Below are 23,694 nucleotides of genomic sequence, written 5' to 3' on the forward strand. Positions count from 1 at the left end.
GGTTCGGTTTGAAATTCTGCGGAGGCCTAACGGCTCGTGCAGCTGCGACCGGGAGGGACGCCGCTGGTGCTTGCCGGGGGTTTCTGCGATCGGCCCGCGTGGAGAAGGTCGGGGGCCTTGACGCCCGCCCGCTTGGAGCGTCCGTCATGAGGAGAAGGTGCATGTTTGTGGGGGGTGTCGAGGGGGCGCGGGAAGGAGCGACTCCCCTTCTGGGTGCGGGGCGGTGCGGGGTCCGAGGGGCCGCCCTCCACCCGGGGTCGGGGCGTCCTGTCAGCCGCAACCGAGTGAGGCCGGGAGCGGCCGGGCTCCGCTGGGAAGCTGTGAGTCGGCGCGAGGGCCGCAGGCCGCTGGCGGCGGAGAAGCCAGACCTGACACACCCTTTCCCCGGCGGCCTCGGGCCCCCGCAGGTCCAGCCGCCCCGAGCGGCCCGAGCGCAGGTGCCCGGAATCAGCGGCGGGGTGGGGAGGTCGGGTCGGGCCCGCGGCGCCGCGGGTGCGGGCCGGTCGGAGCTGGAGTCCGGGAGCCCCACCCTCTCCGGCCGCCTAGCGTCTCAGGTGCTGCTTCTTGGCACCGACGGCTTGTTTTATGTATGTCCTGAGTTTTTTGTAGTCAGGGTTTCAATAAAGCCGTTAAGCTTTTAATTTAGCGTTGCATTTCAGTGTCTCTGGGTTGCAGTGTTAATATTTTACTCGAATTGGAAACATAGCTTGGTTTTCTTGCAAGTTCAGAAACTCCCAATTAAGGAATACGTGTCCGGTCGTTTTAGCAACTTTTCAGGCATTGCGGGAGAAGCGGGGGTGGGGGGGAAGGAGTGTCCGAATTGAAATTGCGACCAGATTCATCACTCCGCCTCTTACTGGCCTTGTAACTTTGGGCAATGATGTTGAATGTCCGTTTGCTCATCTCTAAAATGAAAACAATGCCAGTGCTAGGATTTTTGTGTTAAAAGTGATACAGTTGTTAACCTTATTTTCGGAAAGTAGTGAGTGAAGCATTGTGATAATTCATTATTAAGTAATTTATAGTTATTGGTCAAACTGGTTAATGTATGGCTTTGTAAGGTTCTTCCTTCCATGGTTGCTGATTCTGACAGTTCTTTTTCAAATGCTTATCCTTGGGAGAATGGGAATGGAGTACAAATCACTGGCACCACTGGAAAACAGTTGTTGGGTGTCAGGTTGTGGATGACAAATAACTTATTTAAAAGAGAGCACAGTTAAGCTTCTGTGTGTTTCAGCTAATGACACATTCTGAAGACTGGTAAAATTTTAAAGGACATTTTACAGAAGACTCTTACTCCCACGTCCGTTAGCAGTTTTTGGATTGTTCAGGCATTTTACTGCTTTCAAGAAAGTGAATGATAGGAAGGAAAAGTTATCAATTAACTTTGGTTCCAGCCTGACAGATCTAACTAGGCTTTAAAAGGACAACTGGAATTACTATGCTAACAAAACCAGACTTTCAGGTAATCTGGTGTCAAGTATTCATATTTAGAGAAGACTGAGAGAAATATGCCTGAAAAATATGGTTATCAGAATGGTCACTGAATTAGCTATTGGCTTGATTTCTGAAGCAGGTTGTACAGAGGAGCTTAACAAGCTTTTCTGGAGGGCTATTTAGAAAAAAATAGGACAGTAGATCAGTGGAATGCTGCCAGAAGGTAGGAAATCATTTAAAGGGCCATTTAGGATATCTTCTGGGCTAGTGACTTAAGAGTCTCGAGACTGGAAAAATTGGCCCCTTTCAACCTCTGTGTTCTTGAATGGTATTCTTGTAAGCACCCTCAGTTTTTCAAGTGATGTAGTATAAGAAAAAAATCTCAAATTTGCACTTTTCAGGAATTAGCTGAAACCAATTAGCAAGGCAGTACATAATTGTACCATAATTTTTTTTACATTTTTTATGCTTTTAGTTTACTTTTAAAGTTTTATTGAAATACAGTTGATTTACAATTTTGTGTTAATTTCTGCTGTATAGCCAAGTGATTCAGTTATACATGTATTCTTTTCCATTACGGTTTATTCCCAGGGTATTGAATATAGTTTTGTGTGCTATACACTTTGAATCTGCTAATCCCAAACTCCCAATCCTTCCTTCCCCCTTGGCAACCACAAATACGTTCTCTATATCTGTGAGTCTGTCGTGTGTCGTATTTTAGATTCATGATAGCATGTGGTATTTGTCTGTCTTTCTGATTTACTTCACTTAATGATAATCTCTAGGTCCATTTGTGTTGCTGCAAATGGCATTATTTTCTTTTCTATGGCTGAGTAATATTCCATTGTGGGTATGTATATGTGTATATATACACCACACCTTCTTTATCCATTCATCTGTTGATGGACATTTAGGTTGTTTCCTGCTATTGTAGTAGTGCTGTGAACACTAGGGGTGCATGTATCTTCAAATTATAGTTTAGTCTGGGTATGTGCCCACGAGTAGACTTGCTGGATCATATGGCAACTCCATTTTTCTCTCTTTTTTCTTTTGAGGAATCTCCAAACTGTTTTCCATAGAGGCAGCACCAACTTATATTCCCTCTAGTAGTGTAGGAGGGTTCTCTTCACACCTTCTCCAGCATTTGTTATTTGTAGACTTTTAATGATGGCTGTTCTGACCAGTTATGAGGTGGTACCTCATTATAGTTTTGATTTGCATTTCTCTACTAATTAGTGATGCTGAGAATCTTTTCATGTGCCTACTGGCCATCTGTATGTCTTCTTTGGGTAAATGTCTATTAAGGTCTTCTGTGCATTTTTTGATGGGGTTGTTTCTCTTTTTTTATTGTTGTTTGAGCTGTTTGTGTATTTTGGAGATTAAGCCCAAGTCTGTCACATCATTTGCAAATATTTTCTCCCATTCTGTAGGTTTTTCTTTTCATTTTTTTTATTAACTAGTTTTTGGCTGTGATGGGTTTTTGTGGCTGTTCCTCTAGTTGAGGTGTACATGCTGCCTGGACTTCTCGTTGCAGTGTCTTCTCTTGTTGCAGAGCACAGGCTCTAGAGCGTGGGCTCAGTGGTGGCGGCACATGGGCTTAGTTGCCCCATGGCAGTGGAATCTTCCCAGAGCAGGAATCAAACCCATGTCCCCTGTGTTGGCAGGCAGATTCTTAACCACTGGACCACGAAGGATGTCCCAGTAAATTCTTTTAAACACTCTTCATTATGTGTGTATTGATATTGCCATCTGGCATAGGCAACTAGTATTTGTGCAAAAGCTTTTCTGCAACTAGCACAGGAAACCTTTACATTGGGATTCCTTGGCTAGAAAAATGTCTTGGAAATGAGTATATTAAAACTATGGAGAAACTGATGTTCCTGGAGATCTAGTCTGGTGATTCAGAATCCCTGAATATGCTATAACAGAAAGGGGGCCAGTGAGAGCCTCTAGCCTCATCTCTCGCACAGAAGAGCTTCAGTGACTTGTTCCAGGCCTCCTGGCTGACTGGTAGCAAAGCACATCCAGAGTTTAACTTTAGCAGATACTGCCAACAGTCTCAAGGTGGTGTACTAATTCACTCCAACCAGCAGTGTGTGAAGGTTCTAGCTTTTCTATATACTCATCAACACTGATCAGGGGTTAATATACAAAATATACAAAGAATGTATACAACTCAACATTAAGAAAACAAACACCCTTACTAAAAATGGGTAGAGGATCTGAATAGACATTTTTCCAAGGAAGACGTACACATGGTCAACGGGCACATGAAAAGATGCTTAACATCACTTATCAAAAGGGAAATACAGATCAGAACCACAATGAGATAATCACCTCACAACTGTCAGAATGGCTTTTCTTAAAGATAACAGATAACATGAATTGACAGGGATACTGGGAAAAAGGAACCCTTGTGCACTATTGGTAGGGATGTAAATTGGAGTAGCCACCATGGAAAACAGTTGGCGATCCCCCAGAAAATTAAATATAGAACTATCAGGGACTTCCCTGACCGTCCAGTGGTTAAGAATCTGCCTTGCAATTCAGGGGATGTTGGTTTGATTCCTGGTCAGAGAACTGAGATCCCATATGCCACAACAAAAAGATCCTGCAGGCTGCAATGAAGATCCCACAGCAAGAAAGACCCAGTGCAGCCAAATTAAAAAAAAAAGAAAAATACAAACTTCCAGTTACAAAATAAATGAGTTAACAGGTATGAAATGGACAGTGTGCAGAATGTAGTCAATAACTAGGTAATAGTTTGTATGGTGACCTATTGTAGCTAGACTTATTCTGGTGATCTGTTTGAAATGTATAGAAATATGTTCACTAATATTCACTGTGTTCTCTAGCAGGAATTAACATAGTGTTATAGGTCAATTACATTTCAGAAACAAGCAAATTCAGAGAAAAAGAGATAGTTTTAGCTTACCAGAGTCTGAGGGTAGGGGGAAGGAAGAATTGGATGAGGGCAGTCAAAAGGTTATAAGGTAAGTCAGGTTTTTAAAAAATTTGTATTTAATTAATGTATTTTTGGCCATGTTGGGTCTCTGTTGCTCCGTGGGCTTTCTCTAGTTTCTGTGAGCAGGGGCTACTCTTTAGCTGCAGCGCACGGACTTCTCACTGCAGCGGCTTCTCTCGTTGTGAAGCCCGGGCCCTAGGGCGTGTGGGCTCAGTAGTTGTGCACAGACTTAGTTGCCCCGTGGCATGTGGAATCCTTCCAGAGCAGGGACCAAACCCACGTCCCCTGTATTGGCAGTCAGATTCTTAACCAATGGATCACCACAGAAGTCCAGATAAGTCAGTTTTAAGATACGTAATAGGAAAAAAAAAAAAAGATAACTAATAGGGATGTAATGTACAACATGATCAATATAATTGGCACCACTGTATGTTATTTATGAAAGTTATTAAAGAATAATACTGAATTCTCATCATAAGAAGAATAATTTTAAAATTTCTTTAGTATTTTACCTATATGAGATGATAGATGTTTACTAAACTTATTGTGATAACACTTCATGATGTATGTAAATCAAATCATTGTGCTGTATACCTTAAACTTATACAGTGCTGTATATTAATTATAGCTTAATAAAACTGGAAGGGAAAAAGATGAGTAACAAATTCGCAGTGAACTTCCAGCTGTTTTATAGGAGCTGACATTTTTGTCTGTTTTTCCGTATTATACTGCCATAAGTAGAATCATTGATTGAAGTCCAGATTCTGAGTATTATTCAAAAGATTGAATTTACACAATGTAAGATTGAATTTCTAAAATGTAATGTGATACTGGATTTTGCTTTGCCAGGGTTGTGGTGTTTGTAGGGGAAAGGATAGGGGAGTAGTTAAAGATGAATTTTAAGTTGAACGCTTGTTTCCAATTTTTTTAGCCTTGAGCCCACTGAGAAACTAGTTTTAGTTTCTGTAAATACAGTTTTTAGACTGGAGGCAGTGACTCATATCTCTGGCTTCTCTTTTGGTTTTTAGTGAGGTGCTGGCAGAGGAGTCCATACTATGTCTCCAGAAAGCCCTGAATCACCTTCGGGAAATATGGGAATTGATTGGCATTCCAGAGGACCAGCGGTTACAAAGAACTGAGGTTGTAAAGAAGCACATCAAGGTGAGTTTAGTAGCACTGGCCTCTTTGCAGTGGGACAGGGGAAAGGATGTTGGTGTCTCATCTAAAATAGCATATAGAAGTGACACTAGGATGTCACAGGCTCCTCCTGGTTTTGTTTGCATGTTTGTTTTGGCCAAGCCATGGGGATCCTAGCTCCTGGACCAAGGACTGAACCTGGGTCCCCTGCATTGGGAGTGTAGAGTCTTAACCACTGGACCACCAGGGAAGTCCTGTTTTTTTTTTTAAGTCCTTTCTTAAAAATTTGAAACTGTGAGGTTTTTGGTGTTATTTGTTGTTTGACGCAAATGGGGAAAAACCCAGAACTTTTATAGGACTGTTTTCTCTCTCATAGGACCTCCTGGATATGATGATTGCTGAAGAGGAAAGCCTGAAGGAAAGACTTATAAAAAGCATAGCCGTCTGTCAAAAAGAACTGAACACTCTGTGCAGCGAGTTAAATGTTGAGCCTTTTCATGTATGTGGCAGGGTGTCAGGGGATCCTGTTTGGGTCTGAGATTTAGGGAAGAACTTTGTAGGGCTGGTACTGGACGTGAGAAATGGGTGGAGCATGTTGCCTAGTTACTTGGTTCCAGCAAAGCCGTTTTTTTCACTTATATAAATAAGTTGCCCTGTTGAGAGGCTAAACACCTAAGTGTTGCAATGTTTTAATCAAAAACAAGTTTCCTATCAATTTGTAGGACATAAAAATTTTTTTAACTCTGAGCTTTGTTAAAAGAGGAATAGATGATATCATTCCATTCTTTCTTTGAAAGAAAATGAAAAGAGCTACTTAAACAAAAGTGACAAGTGATATAAGGGAAAGTTACCCCCAAAACCTGCCTTTGTGGGTTTTTTTCATACTTGAAAGCTGCACAGCACTGAACCAGCCAGAGTGGCCACATGAGAAGAAATGTTTCCATAGTAGGAATATCAGGAGAGTGAGGTCAAACCCAGGGATGCTCATCTGTGTTTCTTGCTGAGAGGTTGCTGTCCCGTGCTCCAGCACGAGTCAGACATGAATGCAGACACCAGCAAGCATGACATGAATGACAGAGGGACCCCGAAACATAGCCTGGGTTAGAAAAAGTAAAAACAGTGTTGGGATCATAAACATGAAGACAAATGTGAGGGTTGGGAAGGTAACTAGAATAGAGGTGGGAGCAGGGACAGCACACAGGGGGCTGATGTGGTACCAGTAAGGTCTCAGGTCCCTCTCCCTGTTACAGAAAGAACTGCCTGGGTATCTAGATGGAGTCAGCAGAGGAGGACACTGTGTTTAAAGAGTTAAGGATAATTAATGTCTTGTAGCCGTGAGCAATCAGGCAGACTCTGACATCAACACAAATGGCATAAATATCATTGATTTTGAGATTCCTTTTTAAAATTTTTTAATTGAAGGATAATTGCTTTACAGAATTTTGTTGTTTTCTGAGATTCCTTCTTTAGTCTTTTTTTTTTTAAACTTTTGATATGAAATTGGATGAGAAGTTAGGTATTCAGTAGTATATCTCCCTTAAATTATATTACAGTTCCTAGTTCAATGTTGAATAAAATTTATAGGACATATAACTGCCACTTTTTTCTTCTCCTGCTTATCAGTTAGGAGTAGAGCAAGGAGTACAAAATGGATTTTTATTGGTTAAATGATGACCTTCGATTATTGGGATGGTTAAGTGATGTTCTTAGGATTTTGGGGATAAACGTTTAGTTAGGAGCTAAATAACTATAGCTAACTCAAAGCAAGTTTTTCAGCCATTTTTACCTCTGGTAAGATTGCCCCGGTACCTTTCCTTGTTGGGGAACTCTGTTAGGGGGCCCTCTCTGTGCCATGTTCTGTTAGGTTAGGTTTATTCTGTTAGGCTAACAAATAAGTTAACTTATTTGTAAGTTTAACTAAAAGTCTGTCATCCTAGTCTTTTTTTTTTCATTATCTTTCTCCTCCTTTGAAGAAATCTACTTGGCACCTTAACAGTGGTATGTTGTCTCCTACAGGAAGAAGGAGAGACAACCATCTTGCAACTAGAAAAGGATTTGCGTACTCAGGTAGAACTGAGGAGAAAACAGAAAAAGGAGAGAAAACAAGAACTGAAAATTCTTCAAGAACAAGATCAAGAACTGTGTGAAATTCTTTGCATGCCCCATTATGAAATCGACAGCACCTCAGTTCCCAGCTTAGAAGAGCTGAATCAGTTTAGACAACATGTGGCAACTTTGAGGGAAACAAAGGTATGCTAACATTGGTGTTTCTGTTCAGTTTGCTAAGTAGCGTGTTAACTCTTTGTGACCCCATGGACTGCAGCACGCCAGGCTTCCCTGTCCTGCAGTATCTCCTGGAGTTTGCTCAAATTCAGGTTCATTGAGTCAGTGATGCTGTCTAACCATCTCATCCTCTGTCGCCCCCTTCTTCTCCTGCCTTCAATTTTTCCCAGCATCAGGGTCTTTTCCAATGAATCGGCTCTTTGCATCAAGTGGCCAAAATATTGGGAGCTTCAGTTTCAGCATTAGTCCTTCCAATGAATATTCAGGACTGATTTCCTTTAGGATTGACTAGTTTGATCTCCTTGCAGCATCTTCTCTAGCACCACAGCATCAATTCTTTGGCGCTCATCCTTCTTTATAGTCCAACTCTTATACCCATACATGACTACTGGAAAGACCATAGCTTTGACTATATGGACCTTTGTCAACAAAGTGATATCTTTGCTTTTTAATATTCTGTGTAGGTTTGTCATAGCTTTATGTCAACATTCATATGTCCTAAAAGTCATTTGACTTTCCTCCAGGTATCTTATAATCATCTTCTTTCATAGGCATCTAGGCGTGAGGAGTTTGTTAACATAAAGAGACAAATCATACTGTGTATGGAGGAATTAGAGCACACTCCGGACACAAGCTTTGAAAGAGACGTGGTGTGTGAAGATGAAGAAGCCTTCTGTTTATCTCTGGAAAATATTGCAACACTACAGAAGTTGCTCCGGCAGGTAATGTCGCTCAGATTATGACCTGGGGAAAAAAAAACTTGCGGTTTAAGATAAAGAGAGTATTGTATGAAATACAACCTTGAATTTTTTTTTTTTAAACAAAAACCTTAATTTATATGTAGTTCTCAGAATATGAAATTCAGGATTTGGGTGAAAAAGTAAGTTATTTTAATTAGTTTAGTGTTTAACTGAAAAAAAAAAAAAAAAAAATTTTTTTTTTTAGTTAAAATTTGAATCCTAATTTTGGAGATCTGAGACCCTACTACCATAATGACAGCCTTATAGTTTGTTTTCAGAAGTCATGAAAACACAGCTCTTCAGTCTTGTGAAAGTGCTTCTTCTCCATGCGGGTAGAGATGTATCTTTGTGTGAAGCCAGAGGGCCAGCTTTCTCTCTGCCTCTGTCATTGCTGTAACCACTGGCTTTCCTTGATACAGCTGGAAGTGCGAAAAGCACAAAATGAAGCAGTGTGTGAGGGGCTGCGTGCTCAGATACGAGAGCTCTGGGATAGGTTGCAAATACCTGCAGAAGAAAGAGAAGCTGTGGCCACGGTTATGACTGGGTCGAAGGCCAAGGTCCGGAAAGCGGTAAGGAACCCTAAGGGCACTGGGTCAGCTTTTTGGTGTCAAGTGTGATGTCTCTGGGACTTCCCTAGTGGCTCACTGGTCAAGAATCTGCCTGCCAGTGCAGGAGATGTGGGTTCAATCCCTGGGTCAGGAAGATCCTCTGGAATAGGAAGTGACAACCCAGTCTGGTATTCTTGCCTGGGAAATCCCATAGACAGAGGAGCCTGGCAGGCTACATAGTCCATGGGGTCGCAAAGAGTCGCAGAGAACTGAGCGACTGAGCGTGAGCACACACTGATGTCTTTACCAGCTTCTGCCTTGAGTGAGCCTGTTTTTTTCTTTCTTTTTAAAAAATATTTATTTGCCTCAGGTCTTAGTTGCATGCGGGATCTAGTTCCCTGACCAGGGATTGAACCTGGGCCCCCTGCATTGGGAGCACAGAGTCTTAGTCACTAGACCACCAAGGAAGTCCTGAGTGAGCCTGTTTTTAAGACAAACATCAGAAAAGGGTGGCAGTAGCCTGATCATCTGTTATTTTTTGTGTATGTTTCTTAGATTTCTGGCTCCTAGGATATCATTGTTATAGAGTGTTGACTTGCCACTGTGGTTTTGTGTTGTAATTTTATTTAAAAGGGCTTTCCTTGTGGCTTAGCTGGTAATGCCTGCAATGCGGGAGACCTGGGTTCTATCCCTGGGTTGGGAGGATCCCCTGGAAAAGGGAAAGGCTACCCACTCCAGTATTCTGGCCTGGAGAATTCCATGGACTATAGTCCATGGGGTTGCAAAGAGTTGGACGCAACTGAGCAACTTTCACTTCACTTTATTAAAAAAGGGGAAAATATTTTGCAAATTTACATAAATATACAAGTATGACAAGCACTTTTAACAGGTCTTTTTGTTTTAGCTGCAGTTAGAAGTGGATCGGTTGGAAGAACTAAAAATGCAAAACATGAAGAAGGTGATCGAGGCAATCCGAGTGGAGGTGGCGCAGCACTGGGACAAGTGTTTCTACAGCCAGGAGCAGAGGCAGGCGTTCGCCGCCTACTACTCGGGTTCGTACAGAAGTGCCGCCCTTTGTGTGGCTGCTCACCTGTGATTCATGAGTGCAGACGTTCGCTGGGGAGTATTTCCTCTGCAACAGAGGCACAAACTGCCATTCCTGTTCAAATAAGCATTTGCAAATGCTATTGGGAAATGAGGGATCTCTGAAGCGGTATAACCCTGTGGCCTACAGGTGTGAAGCTCAGGTTTATCAGGTGCTTACTCTGTGCTGCCAGGTGCAATGTCAGACTCTTAACAGGATTTTCTCACTTAATACTCACGTTAGGGGATGAGGAAGGACACTGAGGCACATAAATGTTGCACAACTTAACCCAGAGACACACAGCAGGTAAATGGCAGAGCCCACTTTTGAGCCCAGGAGTATGCCCCCAAGGGCCCAATGGAATTCTGGTCTAAATTGAATATAAAGATGCTGCTGTCTTTACTGAATTCCATGTTTCTGTACATTTTCTGTGACTCAGTCCTCTATTGGGCAGCATGAAAAGAAATAATATGAAAGAAACATAAGACAAGGCAAAAGATGACAGAAGTTTTGAGAATCTTAGTCATATTATTCTACACCTTAGTCAGTCTCCAGTCCTACCAGGCTGATGGTGACAAACCTGACTTTTATTAGCTACAGCATACAATTACTCGTGTATCACTTTTACGGTAAGGGAGAAAAATCTGCTTCCATTTTAGGGGGATGAGGGATTAGTAAATTGGGATACTAAACACTGGAGGGATTTCTTAAAACTACTGGGCCTGTATCTTGCAGAGGACTACACAGAAAATCTGCTCCAGCTCCATGATGCCGAGATCGTGCGGTTAAGAAACTACTATGAGGTTCACAAAGAACTCTTTGAAGGTGTCCAGAAGTGGGAAGAAAGCTGGAGGCTTTTCTTAGAGTTTGAGGTACTGCCCTAGTTTTTGTCTGTTTTCCTTAGAGTACAGTGTGGTGGTAAGCAAGCATCCTCTGCATGGAGTCAGAGCCTGTTTCCTTTGCTCTTTACCAGGTTTTATCATTAGATCTGTAAATTACTGCTAACCCATCTGTATTTGTCAAGCTTAGAAACATGTAACAGAAAGACCCCAAATTAATGCTTTCAATAAGGCTGAAGTTTCTTGCATAAAGGCAGTCTAGAGGTAGGCAGTGCAAGGCAGGTATGGCTGTTCCATAGTCAGTGGGGTCCCAGGCTTCTCCAGTTTATAGCTCCTCCACCACTAAGGGGTGAGTCTTTTTTTTTTTTTTTTTTTATTCATTTATTTGGCTGCACCAGGTCTTAGTTGCAGCATGTGGGATCTAGTTCCCTGACCAGGGATTGAACCTGGGCCCCCTGCATTGGGAGCTCAGAGTCTTAACCACTGGGCCAACAGGGAAGTCCCAGGGGTGAGTCTTAAGCTCAGGTCCATGGTGGTTCTGGAGCTCCAACCATAGCGTTTCATACAGCATGGGAAGGAGGGAGCACAAAAGGCGTTGCCCCTCCTTCCCTCTAAGAGCCCTTCCCAGGCTCTCTTCATAGCACCTCCACTTAAATGCCACACCAACTACTGGCGAGGCTGGGAGAACTGCTACCGTAGATAAATCCAGGGTCTGTTTCTAAGGAAGGAGAGAAGAATGGATGTGGGGGCAGGTAACTAACATTCTGTACTGTTTAAACTATTATCTTAGAAAATTGCCTGGTTTTTGGGGCACATTTGTGTACCCTGAGTTCCTTTTGTTCTGATAGACACACAAATAGGTTCCCTTAGAGCATTTTAGGGTTCAGAGCTGGGACTGGGTTGAGGCAAGAGAGGCACTTCGGGCATGAAATTCATGAGATTTATTCTCAGGTCCATACCAGTCCTGTTAGAGCTGGAACAGCCCTTTAGCAAATCCAGAGTTTAACTATAAGTTTATAGGCAGGAAACTAGGACTCAGAAGTAGAGAAAACTGTGTGAGATCTCACAGCTGTTTAAGAGCAGGTGTTCTAGGCCTCCATTCCTCCTTACTTCTGACAGAAAGAAAGGAGGAGGAGTAGTGAAAGTAGTGAAAGTACCATAAAAGAGAATGATATTTTGCCACTGGCAACAACTTAGATGGACCTATAGGGTATTATGCTTAGTGAAAGAACTCAGAGAAAAAGACAGCTACTGTAAGACACCACTCATACGTGGAATCTATAAAATAAACTAATGCATATAACAAAAAAAAACAGACTCACAGACATAGAAACAAACTAATGGTTACCACTGGGGAGGGGGAAACCGGGACTATTCAGGGGTAGGGGATTAAGAAGTATAACTACTATGTATAAAATAACTAAGCTGCTGGGATACATTGTACAGCATGCATGGAACACTGTAGAGCATAGCCAATATTTTAAAATAACTATAAATGGAGTATGACCTTTAAAAATTGTGAATCTCTGTGTTGTACACCTGAAACTTATATAATACTATAAATCAACTATAATTTAAAAACATATATATATAAAGTTAATAAAGAACCAAATATGCAACCCTTGTTTACATGCCAATGTTTAAGGAAAAATAAACTAATTACCATTCCTTTTAGATATGCTTATAGAAAGTTACTAATCAAACAGCCTGGAAAGGAAACAGAATTTATCAGTTTGGCCCCCAAATTGTTGAGACTGTTTCTAAACTTTCTTGATTATCTGCCCCATTTTTTAGTGTATTCACCTAATTTGCATTTATAAATTATATACTTACTTTACTGTTCTGATATATTGTAGAACGTAACTAAAAACAGAAAAGTTAAAAAGAATAAGAAGCCTAACATTTTCTATTTTTTGTCCATTTTGTGAGGATTAATTTAATAAAAATCACATGATCTATAAACCCTTTCACTGAGCACATTTAAGCTGTGTTGTCTTAATACAGTGGGAGTGGGCAAGTGGGGGAGCCACCAGCAAGCCCTCTGAGTGTAGACCTTCTGCTTGTCCCCCCGAACCCCCCCATTTCCCTTTGGTGACCTCTGAACCAAGGAAAGGAGCCAGTGACATTGTGCAGTAAATATTAAAGCCTGTCTTACTCTTTAGAAAAGGAAACAGGAGTTTTCCTGCACCCCAGTGTATGACCTTGCATCTCTCTGGGAGTATTCACACCCCACTCCCTGCCTTAGAAAGCCACCATGTCTCACTGCTCAGAGTGGGTGGGGATGAAAACTCTCAAGTCTCCTTACAAATATGCATCCATTTATGAGAGCATGGATTCTAGCAGAAGTGACTGACTGTCAGGCATCTACTCTAATTAAAATGTGTTTTTCACAGAGAAAAGCTTCAGATCCAAGTCGATTTACAAATCGTGGAGGAAATCTTCTAAAAGAGGAAAAGCAGAGAGCCAAGCTCCAAAAAACACTCCCTAAGGTAATATTGTTGCTGAAAGTGTTTGGTGCATGGCTACAAAATATCTCTTTTTTTTTTTTTTTGCTTATAATATAGTAGGCTTTAATAAGTGAACACTTTGAGATATTGTGTCATTGTTAATATCTTGGTGGTTTTACGAACTAAGTGGACAGAGGAGGCAGTTCCTGGAGGAACAAGAGAAAGCCCCCAGCTCTCCGAGAGTTTGATGAATGGAATCAGACTCTTGAACTGGAAATCCACGGAGGTCACTTCTTGCTCTGATGCATTGACTTATCTGAAAAATGAAGGGGTTGGAACTCTTCCTTTTTTATCTCTAGGGTCTCTAGTAGCTGCAACATTGTGGTTCTTCAGGATTATTTTCAAGGAGAATTGCATTTTTTTTTTTCTTATTTTTTTTTATTAGTTGGAGGCTAATTACTTCACAACAAAAAATATGGAACGCTTCACGAATTTGCATGTCATCCTTGCGCAGGGGCCATGCTAATCTTCTCTGTATCGTTCCAATTTTAGTATATGTGCTGCCGAAGCGAGCACAATATCTCACTTTTTATATATCCCTTGCTTTGAATCATTTTGCCCCCAAACTGTATTCTCTTCCAAAGGTTAGGCAAGGATAGTAAGTACATGCTGGGTCTTCCTAGTATCAAGTATTTCTTGATAACCGAATATCAAGTTTTATTACGTTTTTAGGACTGCCACAACAGGGTACCAGAGACTGGGTGGCTAAAACAACAGAAATTCATTTTCTCAGTCCTGGAGGCTAGAAGTCTGAAATCAAGGTGTCAGCAGGGCTGGTTTCTTCTGAGGCTTCTTTCCTGCCTCCACATAGTTATCTTCTCCCTGTATCTCCACACAGTCCTCCTACTGTATATGTCTGTGTTTAAATTTTCTTACAAAGCTACAGTCATGTTGGATTAGGACTCACCTTTATGACCTCATTTTAACTTAATTACATCTGTGTTAAGATAGAGTCACATTCTGAGGTACTGGGGATTAGGACATCAGCATATGAATTTGGCAGGGGGCATAATTGAGCCCATAACACAAGGTGACCTTTTGAGAAAGTGCTTTGGACTTCATTACTATTCTCTATTTTAATAATTAACATTTATTGAATTAAGTGCCAGCTACTGTTTTAGAGTTCTTTCCATTTATTAATTCACTTAATCGTCACAACATCCTTAAGAAGTTGGCATTATTTCCATTCTTACAGATGAGCAAACTGAGGGACTGAGCACTTATGTACCCTGCCCACCTCTTCAGAGTCAGTGAGGGGTGGATCCCAGGCTGCAGCCCAGCTTGTGCTGCTCCGTGAACACTGCCTGCTTATTGTTGCAGGTTCCCCCAGTGCTGCCTCCAGCTTGCGGCACCAGAACTTTAGTGCTCAGGCTCTGGGTTCTCACCTTTTCCCACCTTCAAGCGTGTTATGAATGAACCATGCCCAGACTGATTCCTGGCCACTTCAGCCTGTTCCCATATGGGTGCAGCTACCTGAAGTCAGGTTAATGATACTCTGAGGCGGGGAGAGGCATTCTTTGGGAGAATCATTTCTTTCAGGTTTCACACCAAAGCTTTGCCATGATTAACATGTCCTTGTTTGTGGTCTCAGTTGGAAGAGGAGTTGAAAGCAAGAATTGAAATATGGGAACAGGAGCATTCAAAGGCATTTGTGGTGAATGGGCAGAAATTCATGCAGTACGTAACAGAACAGTGGGAGATGCACCGGCTGGAGAAGGAGAGGGCCAAGCAGGAACGAGTAAGTGAGCCCGACTTGGGAAGCGGGGAAGAGCAGTGAGCGAGCAGCCCAGAGTCTGCCAGGGCTCTAAGTTGGCTAAAGAAGTTGCAGCTCATGGCAGCTCTTTTTAGCTCTAGGTGTAAACACTTGCATTGTATTTCTGGCCCTTCCTCTGCCCCCATCCCAGAGCTGCTCTCCTTCTGGGATTTATCATTCTTGCCCCTGACTTTCACACAGCAACTAAAGAACAAGAAGCAGACAGAGACAGAGATGCTCTATGGCAGTACTCCGCGAACACCCAACAAGCGGCGAGGACTGGCACCCAGCACTCCAGGCAAAGTGCGCAAGGTGAGGCGGAGCTGCCCGAACTGCTGGGCTTTGATGTGTATCAGCTGTTGAGTCCCCGATTAAACTCGGGGGTGCTGGCAGCTGCCAACATTCTGTAATGATGAAAACCTTCAGAGGTTCATTCTGTAATTCCAACAAGTGACCATGGCACTGTGTGAAGGAAGACATTCATGCTTGGCAAATAGAATAGCCAATACTCCTTAATCTCTAGAGCAGGAAATCAGGGAGTCCGTCCTCCCCTTCCATCCTTTTTTTTTTTAAACCTTTTCTTTGATAAATGGAGTGCTATTTTCCTCTTCGATCCTCAACTCATACTTTATTACATATAAAATGTTTTTAAAAAATCACCTATAATGTATAACTCCAGGAGCACCAATGAGAATATTTGGTGTTTTTCCTGCTTTTATAAAAAGCTTTTTAAAATAGTGTATTTTCATAAAATAGAGATCACATATATAATTTTGATTTCTGCTTTTTCAGAAAGTTAAACTTTCTTTAAATATGCTCATTATTAGCTGGTATATTCTATTTTTTTGGCATTCTGTCATTTATTAAACTAGTTCCCTATTGTTTGATATTACTTAATTTTTTATTAGGAAAAAAATAATGTGATGAAATTTTTAAAACATGTTATAAATTTTTACCCATCACACCCAAAGTTTCCTTTTGCCCTTTTGTATTCTCTTTGCTTCCCTCACCCATCCCCTCCAGCTCCTGGCAGCTACATCTTTGTTTGCGCTGTCACTATTGATTAGTTTGCATTTTCTAACATTTTATAGAATAGAATCACACAGTGTGTGTACTTCTGTGTCTGGCTTTTTTCATCTGTGTTACGTCAGTAGGTTATTCTTTTTACTTTGAACAGTATTCCACTGGATGTATATACCACGATTTGCTTATCTAGTTGCCTGTGTTGATGGATATTTAGCTTATATCTGGCTACTACACATAAAGCTGCTATAAATATTTATGTGTAAGTCTTTGTATGGATATATGCTTTCATTTCTCTTGGATAAATACCCAACAGTGACATGGCTGCATCTTAGGATAGTTGCCTGTTTAACTTTTCGGAACAATATGGTTGTCCCATTTTACAATTCCACCTGCTCGATGGAACACTGAACACTTTTCTAGACTGCTTCCCGTCCTCACTCCTCTGTAGTGTAGGGATGGGTTACTCAGCACGTTGTCTCATGTCAGTAATCTTGTTTCTTGTCCTAGCTGAACACTACCACCATGTCCAATGCTACGGCCAACAGCAGCATTCGGCCTGTCTTTTCGGGGACAGTCTACCGCTCCCCTGTGTCTCGACTTCCACCTTCTGGCAGCAAGGTCAGTATGCTCTGTGTACAAGCACATCTGCAACACCAGCCCGGCCTATGCACTCCAGGGTCTATTGGGAGGCAGAGATACTGAATATTTCCCTCTGGACTGAGAAGGAGCTTTGAGACCGAAAAACAAAGCAGATAGCTTCATAAAGTGCAATTATGAAGTTTACTGTGGGTGATTTACATACAGGCAGGATCCGGCGGACAGTGACCCAGAGGCATTTGCATCTGCACTCAAGCTCCGAAAGGGGTACAGAGGGATTTAAAGGGGCCAAAGCTAAAAATGTAGACACATCTATAGGACACATCTAGGAGCAGCACGTCTGTACTGATGGGCGGGCGCTGTGCAGTTTTCCTTCTCCCAGGGTCTCAAGACCACCAATCACCTGCCTCAGCAAAAGGCATTCTTCCAGTTTTCATATCAGGTGAAGGCAAGGGTCAGACTTGATAGGGGCTTTGTCTGGCTTGGGCACATTCCTTGTGCGAAGATCGAAGGTCAGTCATGCAGGACAGTCATGCAGGACGGGGAGAGGGTGGGACTGCGGGCCTAAGGTGGAGCTGAAAAAAAGGAGTCAGTGTGGTTCAGCCACACAAGGCCCCACCTACTTGTTCCAGTTTCTAAGATCCTTTCATCTGATTATTATTGAGATGCTGAGAGTTAACAGATGGAAACTAACTAGTCTCTCAAAGGCTCAATGAGAGAAGAGAAGAAAATGGTCTTCCTGAGCCCTGACTGGTGTTGTGGGAAGCACTGGGGTGGCTGGGAAACTGAAGTCTCCGTAGGCTCAGTTCAAAGCCTGGTCTTCAGTTGCTCCCTGCATGTGGGTTCCAGCCCAGACACTGGACGACTGGGTGCAGACAGGAACTCACCCCAGGACAGGGGTGAGGTGTGCTAAAACGTGTTCAGTCTTTCAAGTATTCCACAGACTATGCTCAAGATAGGGGTTCTGCAAGTCATTATGAATTTATATTTATTAAACCAGAAGTATAGGATTACAGACATGTGAATAAAGACGGTGTCAGCCTTTGATAATTTGTGTATGCATGGTAATTATAAGGGTGATACATTGAAGGATCTTCCTTTCCTCTGCAGCCAGTCATCACTTCCACCTGTTCGGGGAAAAAAACACCCCGTGCCGTCAAGCATGGAGCCAACAAGGAGAACCTGGAACTCAATGGCAGCATCCTCAGCGGTGGGTACCCTGACTCGGCCCCCCCACGGCGCAACTTCAGCATTAATTCTGTTGCCAGCACCTATTCTGAGTTTGCGGTAATTCACCTTTTCTAATATCTACCAGTCCCTGGGGAGCACACAGTTGGGGCAGAGGGGGCATCTCCCCAGGGGCACCCAGGCTGTTAGTTCGGACGGATCTTTGGAGGCTGAGAATCCCTTTCCTAAAATGACCATGGCATGAGGTGGGGGTGGTGTAAGGGTGGTATACAGGAAGAAAGATGGCAGCAGCAAACAGACATTTAACCTGGATCCTTCTGCTTAAGAAATACCATTCCCTGGCTGCAGGAGGTGACCTTTCTAATCACTGCCCTGGTGCTCTCTTGGTGGAGTCTTGGTAATTGTCTTTAATTCTTTGTTCTTAGAAGGATCCGTCCCTCTCTGACAGCTCCACTGTTGGGCTTCAGGTCTGTATGGCAACCCCTGCATGTCCCATGTCCCTTTTCCAAGCTGATCTGTCATCTGCTGGCTTCCTTCCCACGTGGGCACAGGGCTGCACTAACCAGTCATCTCAGCTGTACTGTCATAAGACTTTTTTTTAAACAAAGGAAGCAGGAATCCCTAATACAGATTTCAAAAAGAGTAAATATCTGGCTTAAGTTCCCAACAGACTGACTAAACAGACTAATCTGCCGATTAACTTGTTCAGACTTGGATTCTCAGCCCCATCTAAAGTTAGGCAAAGTTTTTTTATCCTGTTATTTCACAACAGAGAATTTCCACCCTCCCCAGTTGTGACATTAAGGGCCTCCAGTGTGCTAGAAAGAAGAGAGGCCCCATCACGTGGGGAGGGGAGCCCCAGCTGTGTGCTGCCTATAAGGTTCTTGGCCTGTGTGCTGATTATTTCCTGGAGTATATGTCTTACTAACCCCTCAGAGCTGCACTGCCAACTTTCTGTCTGCTCTGGGCTAGCCCATGCTCATTTCTTTGCCTTTGCCTATTTCTACCACACTGAGCTGCTAAAGCACATAGGAGGCACTGGAAGAAAGTTATTTTTTCCCCACAATGCTCTTCAGCTCCTAGTAACCTACTTCACATTTACCAACACTTAACTGCAGTGCCCTCTCCTTAGGGATGTGTTCTCTTGTCTGAGTATCTAATTATTGAGAGGCAAGGCTGTCCTTCACCCTTGTGGGGGATATTGAGTGAAAGCCTAGGGCATCAACTGTCTTGCTGCAGTAATGGAGAATGTGACAGCTGCCCAAAGCTACAGCTCATTTTGAGCTCTGAAGCTCGTTTTATATTTTGTCAAATTACTTTTTTTTTTTTTTAAGAATTGTTTTTTTTTTTTTTTTTTTTGGCTGTGCTGTGTGGCATATGGGATCTTAGTTCCCCAACCAGGGATTGAACCTCAAGCTCAATCTTAACCACTGATCTACCAGGGAATTCCTTATCAAGTACTTGACTTTGTGGTTCTCCTACAGAAGTGGGTACTTGTCACTGTGGCTAGCTGACTGCAGGCCACCAAGTCCAACTTTCTCTTTCCTGTTGCTCAGCCAGCCCCGCTTCATCCACTTGGCACTTACACATATCTGTCTTTGGCTCGGTCAGGAAGGCTCTTCTGGTTTGGGCTGTTGTGGCTGCAGGCTCCACCAGGCAGCACTGAAGCCAGCAGACTAACCTCTACTGACACCTGTCCTTCCTCACTGGTCACTCATGCTTTGTCTTCTGCTTCAATACCATGTGCTCCAGCATGAGATGAAATCACCAGCAGGTTAACAGGCCCTCAGCCCCAGGGATTGGTAGATACACACTCTGGCCCATTGTTTCATAAAGGGCTCAAAAGACCAAAGCTTGTTGCCTATCTAGCTTGACAACTCAGAGTACTTGGTGAAGTCTAAGGGATTTCTCCTCTGTGAAGTTTTAACAAAAACTGGCTGAGGAAAGCAATCAAGGGGCATATGTGCACCTGCTTAATCTGTGACTAAGCATTCCCTTCCCCTGGATTCCTAACACAGCCTGTGCTGGGCTAGGGCCCACCGTCTTAGAGAAACGCCCTCAGAGGGCTGTGTGCTGACATTTACTCATGCTTACTTACCAGGGCAGGGCATGCATGAGAGGGGGCAGTACTGCCATTGATGTTATTTATTTTTCAACAGCGCGAACTTTCAAAGGCTTCCAAATCTGATGCTGCTTCCCGAATCCTCAATTCAACCAACATCCAGTCCTGAGAAGCCCTGATCAGTCACCCCTCTGAAGTTTTCTGTGCCTAATTATACAGGGTGGCTTTAATGTTTCTTCAGTTTAGATGCCTGAAAGCCTGGACACGTTCCATTACCATGAGTCTAACTGAGAGAAGTGAATGAGTTACAGATGAAAGTCTATCATAAGCTTAGTGTGTCCTCAGACATTTGGTTTTATTTTGACTCAAGAAATACATTAAAACTTAGTTCATAGCAGTAAGTGTAAATTTTAGCATATGGAACTTAATTTCTTTTCCTGCCCCATAATTGTACTTGCTGAAGCATGATCAAGGGCTTGTTATATTTCATCTTTATGTAGGAAAATGACTGTGTCCATCCTTGGGGTATGGGACATGAAGCAGTTTTCTGTCTGTACACTTATAATTAGCAACTAACATCTTTTTTGTTTAGGGATGTTCACTTAATGCTACAGCTTCAGTAGCTTTGCTCTCACCTAAAGGCCTGTCCCCACCACACAGGACAGCCTTCCTACTGATGAAGATGTCTGTGTGTCGGAAGTTGGGATGGCCTGACTCACTGCCAAAGAGGTGACAGGGAGGCTGGGAGCACCTTTGTTCAACTGTGTACAGTTTTGTCATATGGGGTGATGCTGTGGTCAGTGGGGGAGGGGGGGGTGTGTGTGTGTATGAACACACGTGCTTGTCTGAACTCTACTCTCTGGGTCCAGCTCCCCCATCCCGGCGCCCTGGTGCCTGAGTCCCTCCACCCTCTGCACTTGGTAGCCAAGTAGGGAGGCTGTTTGGTTGGCTGGGCCATTCCTGTTCCTGTCGTGGAGACCTGGAACTTTGCACATGTCAGTACTGGGGAGTTGTTCCTGCCGTAATGTCCACGATGAGGCTCCTTCTTTACCTACCCTATCGATCACTACTGCGCTCCCCAAAGCACTATTATTTATTCTCCCTCTGCCTGCACCCCTACTACTGTCAGCACAGTAAATGGTTCTTGGAAGCTTACAGGTGTGGATTTGGTCTGTTAGTCATGTGTATACATGTACTGATTTTAAAATATATTAAATTAAAATGTATACTTATATTTCAGAAACATATATTGTAGTGGTGTTTTCATTGATTTCCCAATCACTTTTTGGTTGGTTTTTGTCTGAAAAACAGGACTAAAAGAACATACAAGAAATTTTTAGTCAGGAGCATGATTTTTACTTTGAGTGCTTCTAAATTAAGAACATCTCATGTGCTGAGAAAAAGTTTTCTGAGAGAAATAAAAAGCCTAACTCCCAAGTTTTCATTGCTAGTCTCTGTGTACAGCTCTATTTTTCTTTTGGGTAAATACCTAGGAGTGAAATGGCTGGATCATACATATGGTAGGTGTATATTTTAACTTTTTAAGAAACTGCCAGTCTGATTTCCAAAGTGGATGGCTTTACACTCTCATGATATATTAAGGTTCCAGTTTCTTCATATCTTCTGCAACACTTGGTATGGTCAGTCTTTATGATTTTAGCCATTTTAGTAGCTGTGAAATAGTATCTCAATGTGGTTGTAATTTGTATTTTCCTAATGATGGTGTTTAACTTTTTTTTTAAATTCTGTTTAACATCTTTTCACGTGCTTCTCTGCCATCATTCTTCTCTGGTGAAGTACCTGCTGAGTTCATTCTTTTTCATACAGTACCCAGTTGTCCAGCACCATTAACTAAAAAGCTAAACTTTATCTCCTGTAAGTTTCTGTTCCACTCATCTGTCTGTCCTGATGACAGTACTACTGTTTTAATTACGAGGATTTATATGAACTTGTAAAATCAGGTAATGTTAACTTTCCAACTTTGTGCTTTTAAACATCATTTTGTCTGTTACAGGTCCTTTGCATTTTTGTATGAGTTTTAGGGGAAAAAGCTTGTCAATTTCTACAGAAAAATCTCGTAGAATTTTTATTGCCATCACATTGAACCTGTAGACCAACTGGGGGAGAACTAACAACCCACAAACAAGGCATTTCTCTCCATTTATTTCGGTTTTCTTCTCAGCAGTATTTTATAGGTCACATGTACAAATATTTCACATCTTTGTCAGATTTATCCCTAAGTATTTCATATCTTGATGCTATTGTAAATGGTATCTTTTAATTAAAATTTCTGGTTGTTACTTGGCTACATAAATATATATAGTTGATTTTTGTATATTGTTCTTATATCCTACAACTTGCTAAACTCACTAAAGGAAAATGAGGGAAAAAAATATTCATTGTATTGGAGCAAGTCTTTAATGCTTAGCCAGGCCATTCTGACCTAAAGAATTCCATGGACTATAGAGTCCATGGGGTCACAGAGTCGGACACAACTGAGCAACTTTCACTTTCAGGCCATAAACAACTGTGCCTTAGCCTTCGGTTCTTATTTGTGGAGCCTGAATCCTAGACAGAAATGAAAACTCAAGTGTTTTCTCAGGCATTTTTGAGCAAATATCCAACCCTGAGCATGTGTTATGCTTTAACTCCCTAACTGATGATTTCAGTTGATGTAGAAAAAGAGAGATTCCACAACCTTTCATGATAAAAACGCAATAAAATAGAAAAGGAGACTACTTCCACACAATAAAAGCCATATGTGACAAGCCCACAGTGAACATACTTTTGCTTTAAGATCAGAACAAGGCAAGGATGCACACTTTCAACATTTTTAATCAACATAGAGCCATTAGGCCATAAAAGAAATAAAAGGCATTCAAATTGAAAAGAAAGAAATAAAATTATATTTGCAGGTGAGTGATCTTATATGTAAAAAATCTTAAAGACTACCAAAAAGCTGTTAGAATTAATAAATGACTTCAGCAAAGTAGCAGGATACAAAGTCAATACACAAAAATCAGTTGTATTTCTATACACAATGAACAATCTGAAAAGGAAATTACAAAAATGATTTATAACGGCATCAAAAAGACTAAAATACTCAGCAATTAACCAAGGAGGTTAATTGCAGAATTCCAAAGAATAGCAAGGAGAGGTATAAAAAGCCTTCCTCAGTGATCAGTGCAAAGAAACAGGGGAAAACAATAGAATGGGAAAGACTAGCGATCTCTTCAAGAAAATTAGAGATACCAAGGAAACATTTCATGCAGAGATGGGCTCAATGAAAGACAGAAATGGTATGGACCTAACAGAAGCAGAAGATATTAAGAAGAGGTGGCAAAAATACACAGAAGAACTATACAAAAAAGATCTTCATGACCTAGATAATCACGATGGTGTGATCACTCTCCTAAAGCCAGACATCCTAGAGTGCGAAGTCAAGTGGGCCTTAGGAAGCATCACTACGAACAAATCTAGTGGAGGTGATTAGAATTCCAGTTGAGCTATTTCAAATCCTAAAATATG

The 23,694-nt window shown here is 42.1% G+C and overlaps 2 protein-coding genes and 1 non-coding gene across 7 annotated transcripts in view; 1 reads left to right on the forward strand and 2 right to left on the reverse strand.

The window, feature by feature from the left end:
- PRC1 (protein regulator of cytokinesis 1) lies at positions 1-22,474 on the forward strand. 4 transcript variants are annotated; one of them, XM_043921799.1, is made up of 15 exons: positions 1-157; positions 5,431-5,563; positions 5,916-6,038; positions 7,556-7,789; positions 8,374-8,544; positions 8,982-9,131; positions 10,015-10,162; positions 10,930-11,066; positions 13,427-13,522; positions 15,132-15,278; positions 15,495-15,605; positions 16,827-16,937; positions 18,027-18,203; positions 18,530-18,571; positions 20,264-22,474. In XM_043921799.1, exons 1-15 carry the CDS (start codon positions 147-149, stop codon positions 20,333-20,335), a joined length of 1,863 nt encoding a protein of 620 aa, XP_043777734.1. In that variant the 5' UTR covers positions 1-146; the 3' UTR covers positions 20,336-22,474. The 4 variants fall into 4 exon arrangements, with proteins under 4 accessions (XP_043777734.1, XP_043777737.1, XP_043777735.1 ...); XM_043921802.1 differs by having other exon boundaries at positions 18,027-18,126; positions 20,264-20,398; XM_043921800.1 differs by lacking the exon at positions 18,530-18,571.
- Positions 10,589-23,694, reverse strand: part of RCCD1 (RCC1 domain containing 1) — a 25,594-nt gene continuing 12,488 nt past the window's right edge. Inside the window, exon 8 of one of the 2 annotated variants that reach the window (XM_043921807.1) lies at positions 10,589-10,637. In XM_043921807.1, the coding sequence (XP_043777742.1) occupies positions 10,630-10,637 (8 nt within the window). In that variant the 3' untranslated portion in view covers positions 10,589-10,629. Of the gene's footprint in view, positions 10,638-17,388; positions 17,492-23,694 lie in introns of those variants that run through there. The other variant, XM_043921806.1, reaches the window with a different exon arrangement.
- Positions 13,950-14,056, reverse strand: LOC122707286. Its single transcript, XR_006344798.1, has one exon. It is a non-coding gene; the product is annotated as a U6 spliceosomal RNA (small nuclear RNA).

The sequence above is a fragment of the Cervus elaphus genome, chromosome 13 (assembly GCF_910594005.1).
Source record: "Cervus elaphus chromosome 13, mCerEla1.1, whole genome shotgun sequence".
NCBI classification, from domain to species: Eukaryota; Metazoa; Chordata; class Mammalia; order Artiodactyla; family Cervidae; genus Cervus; species Cervus elaphus.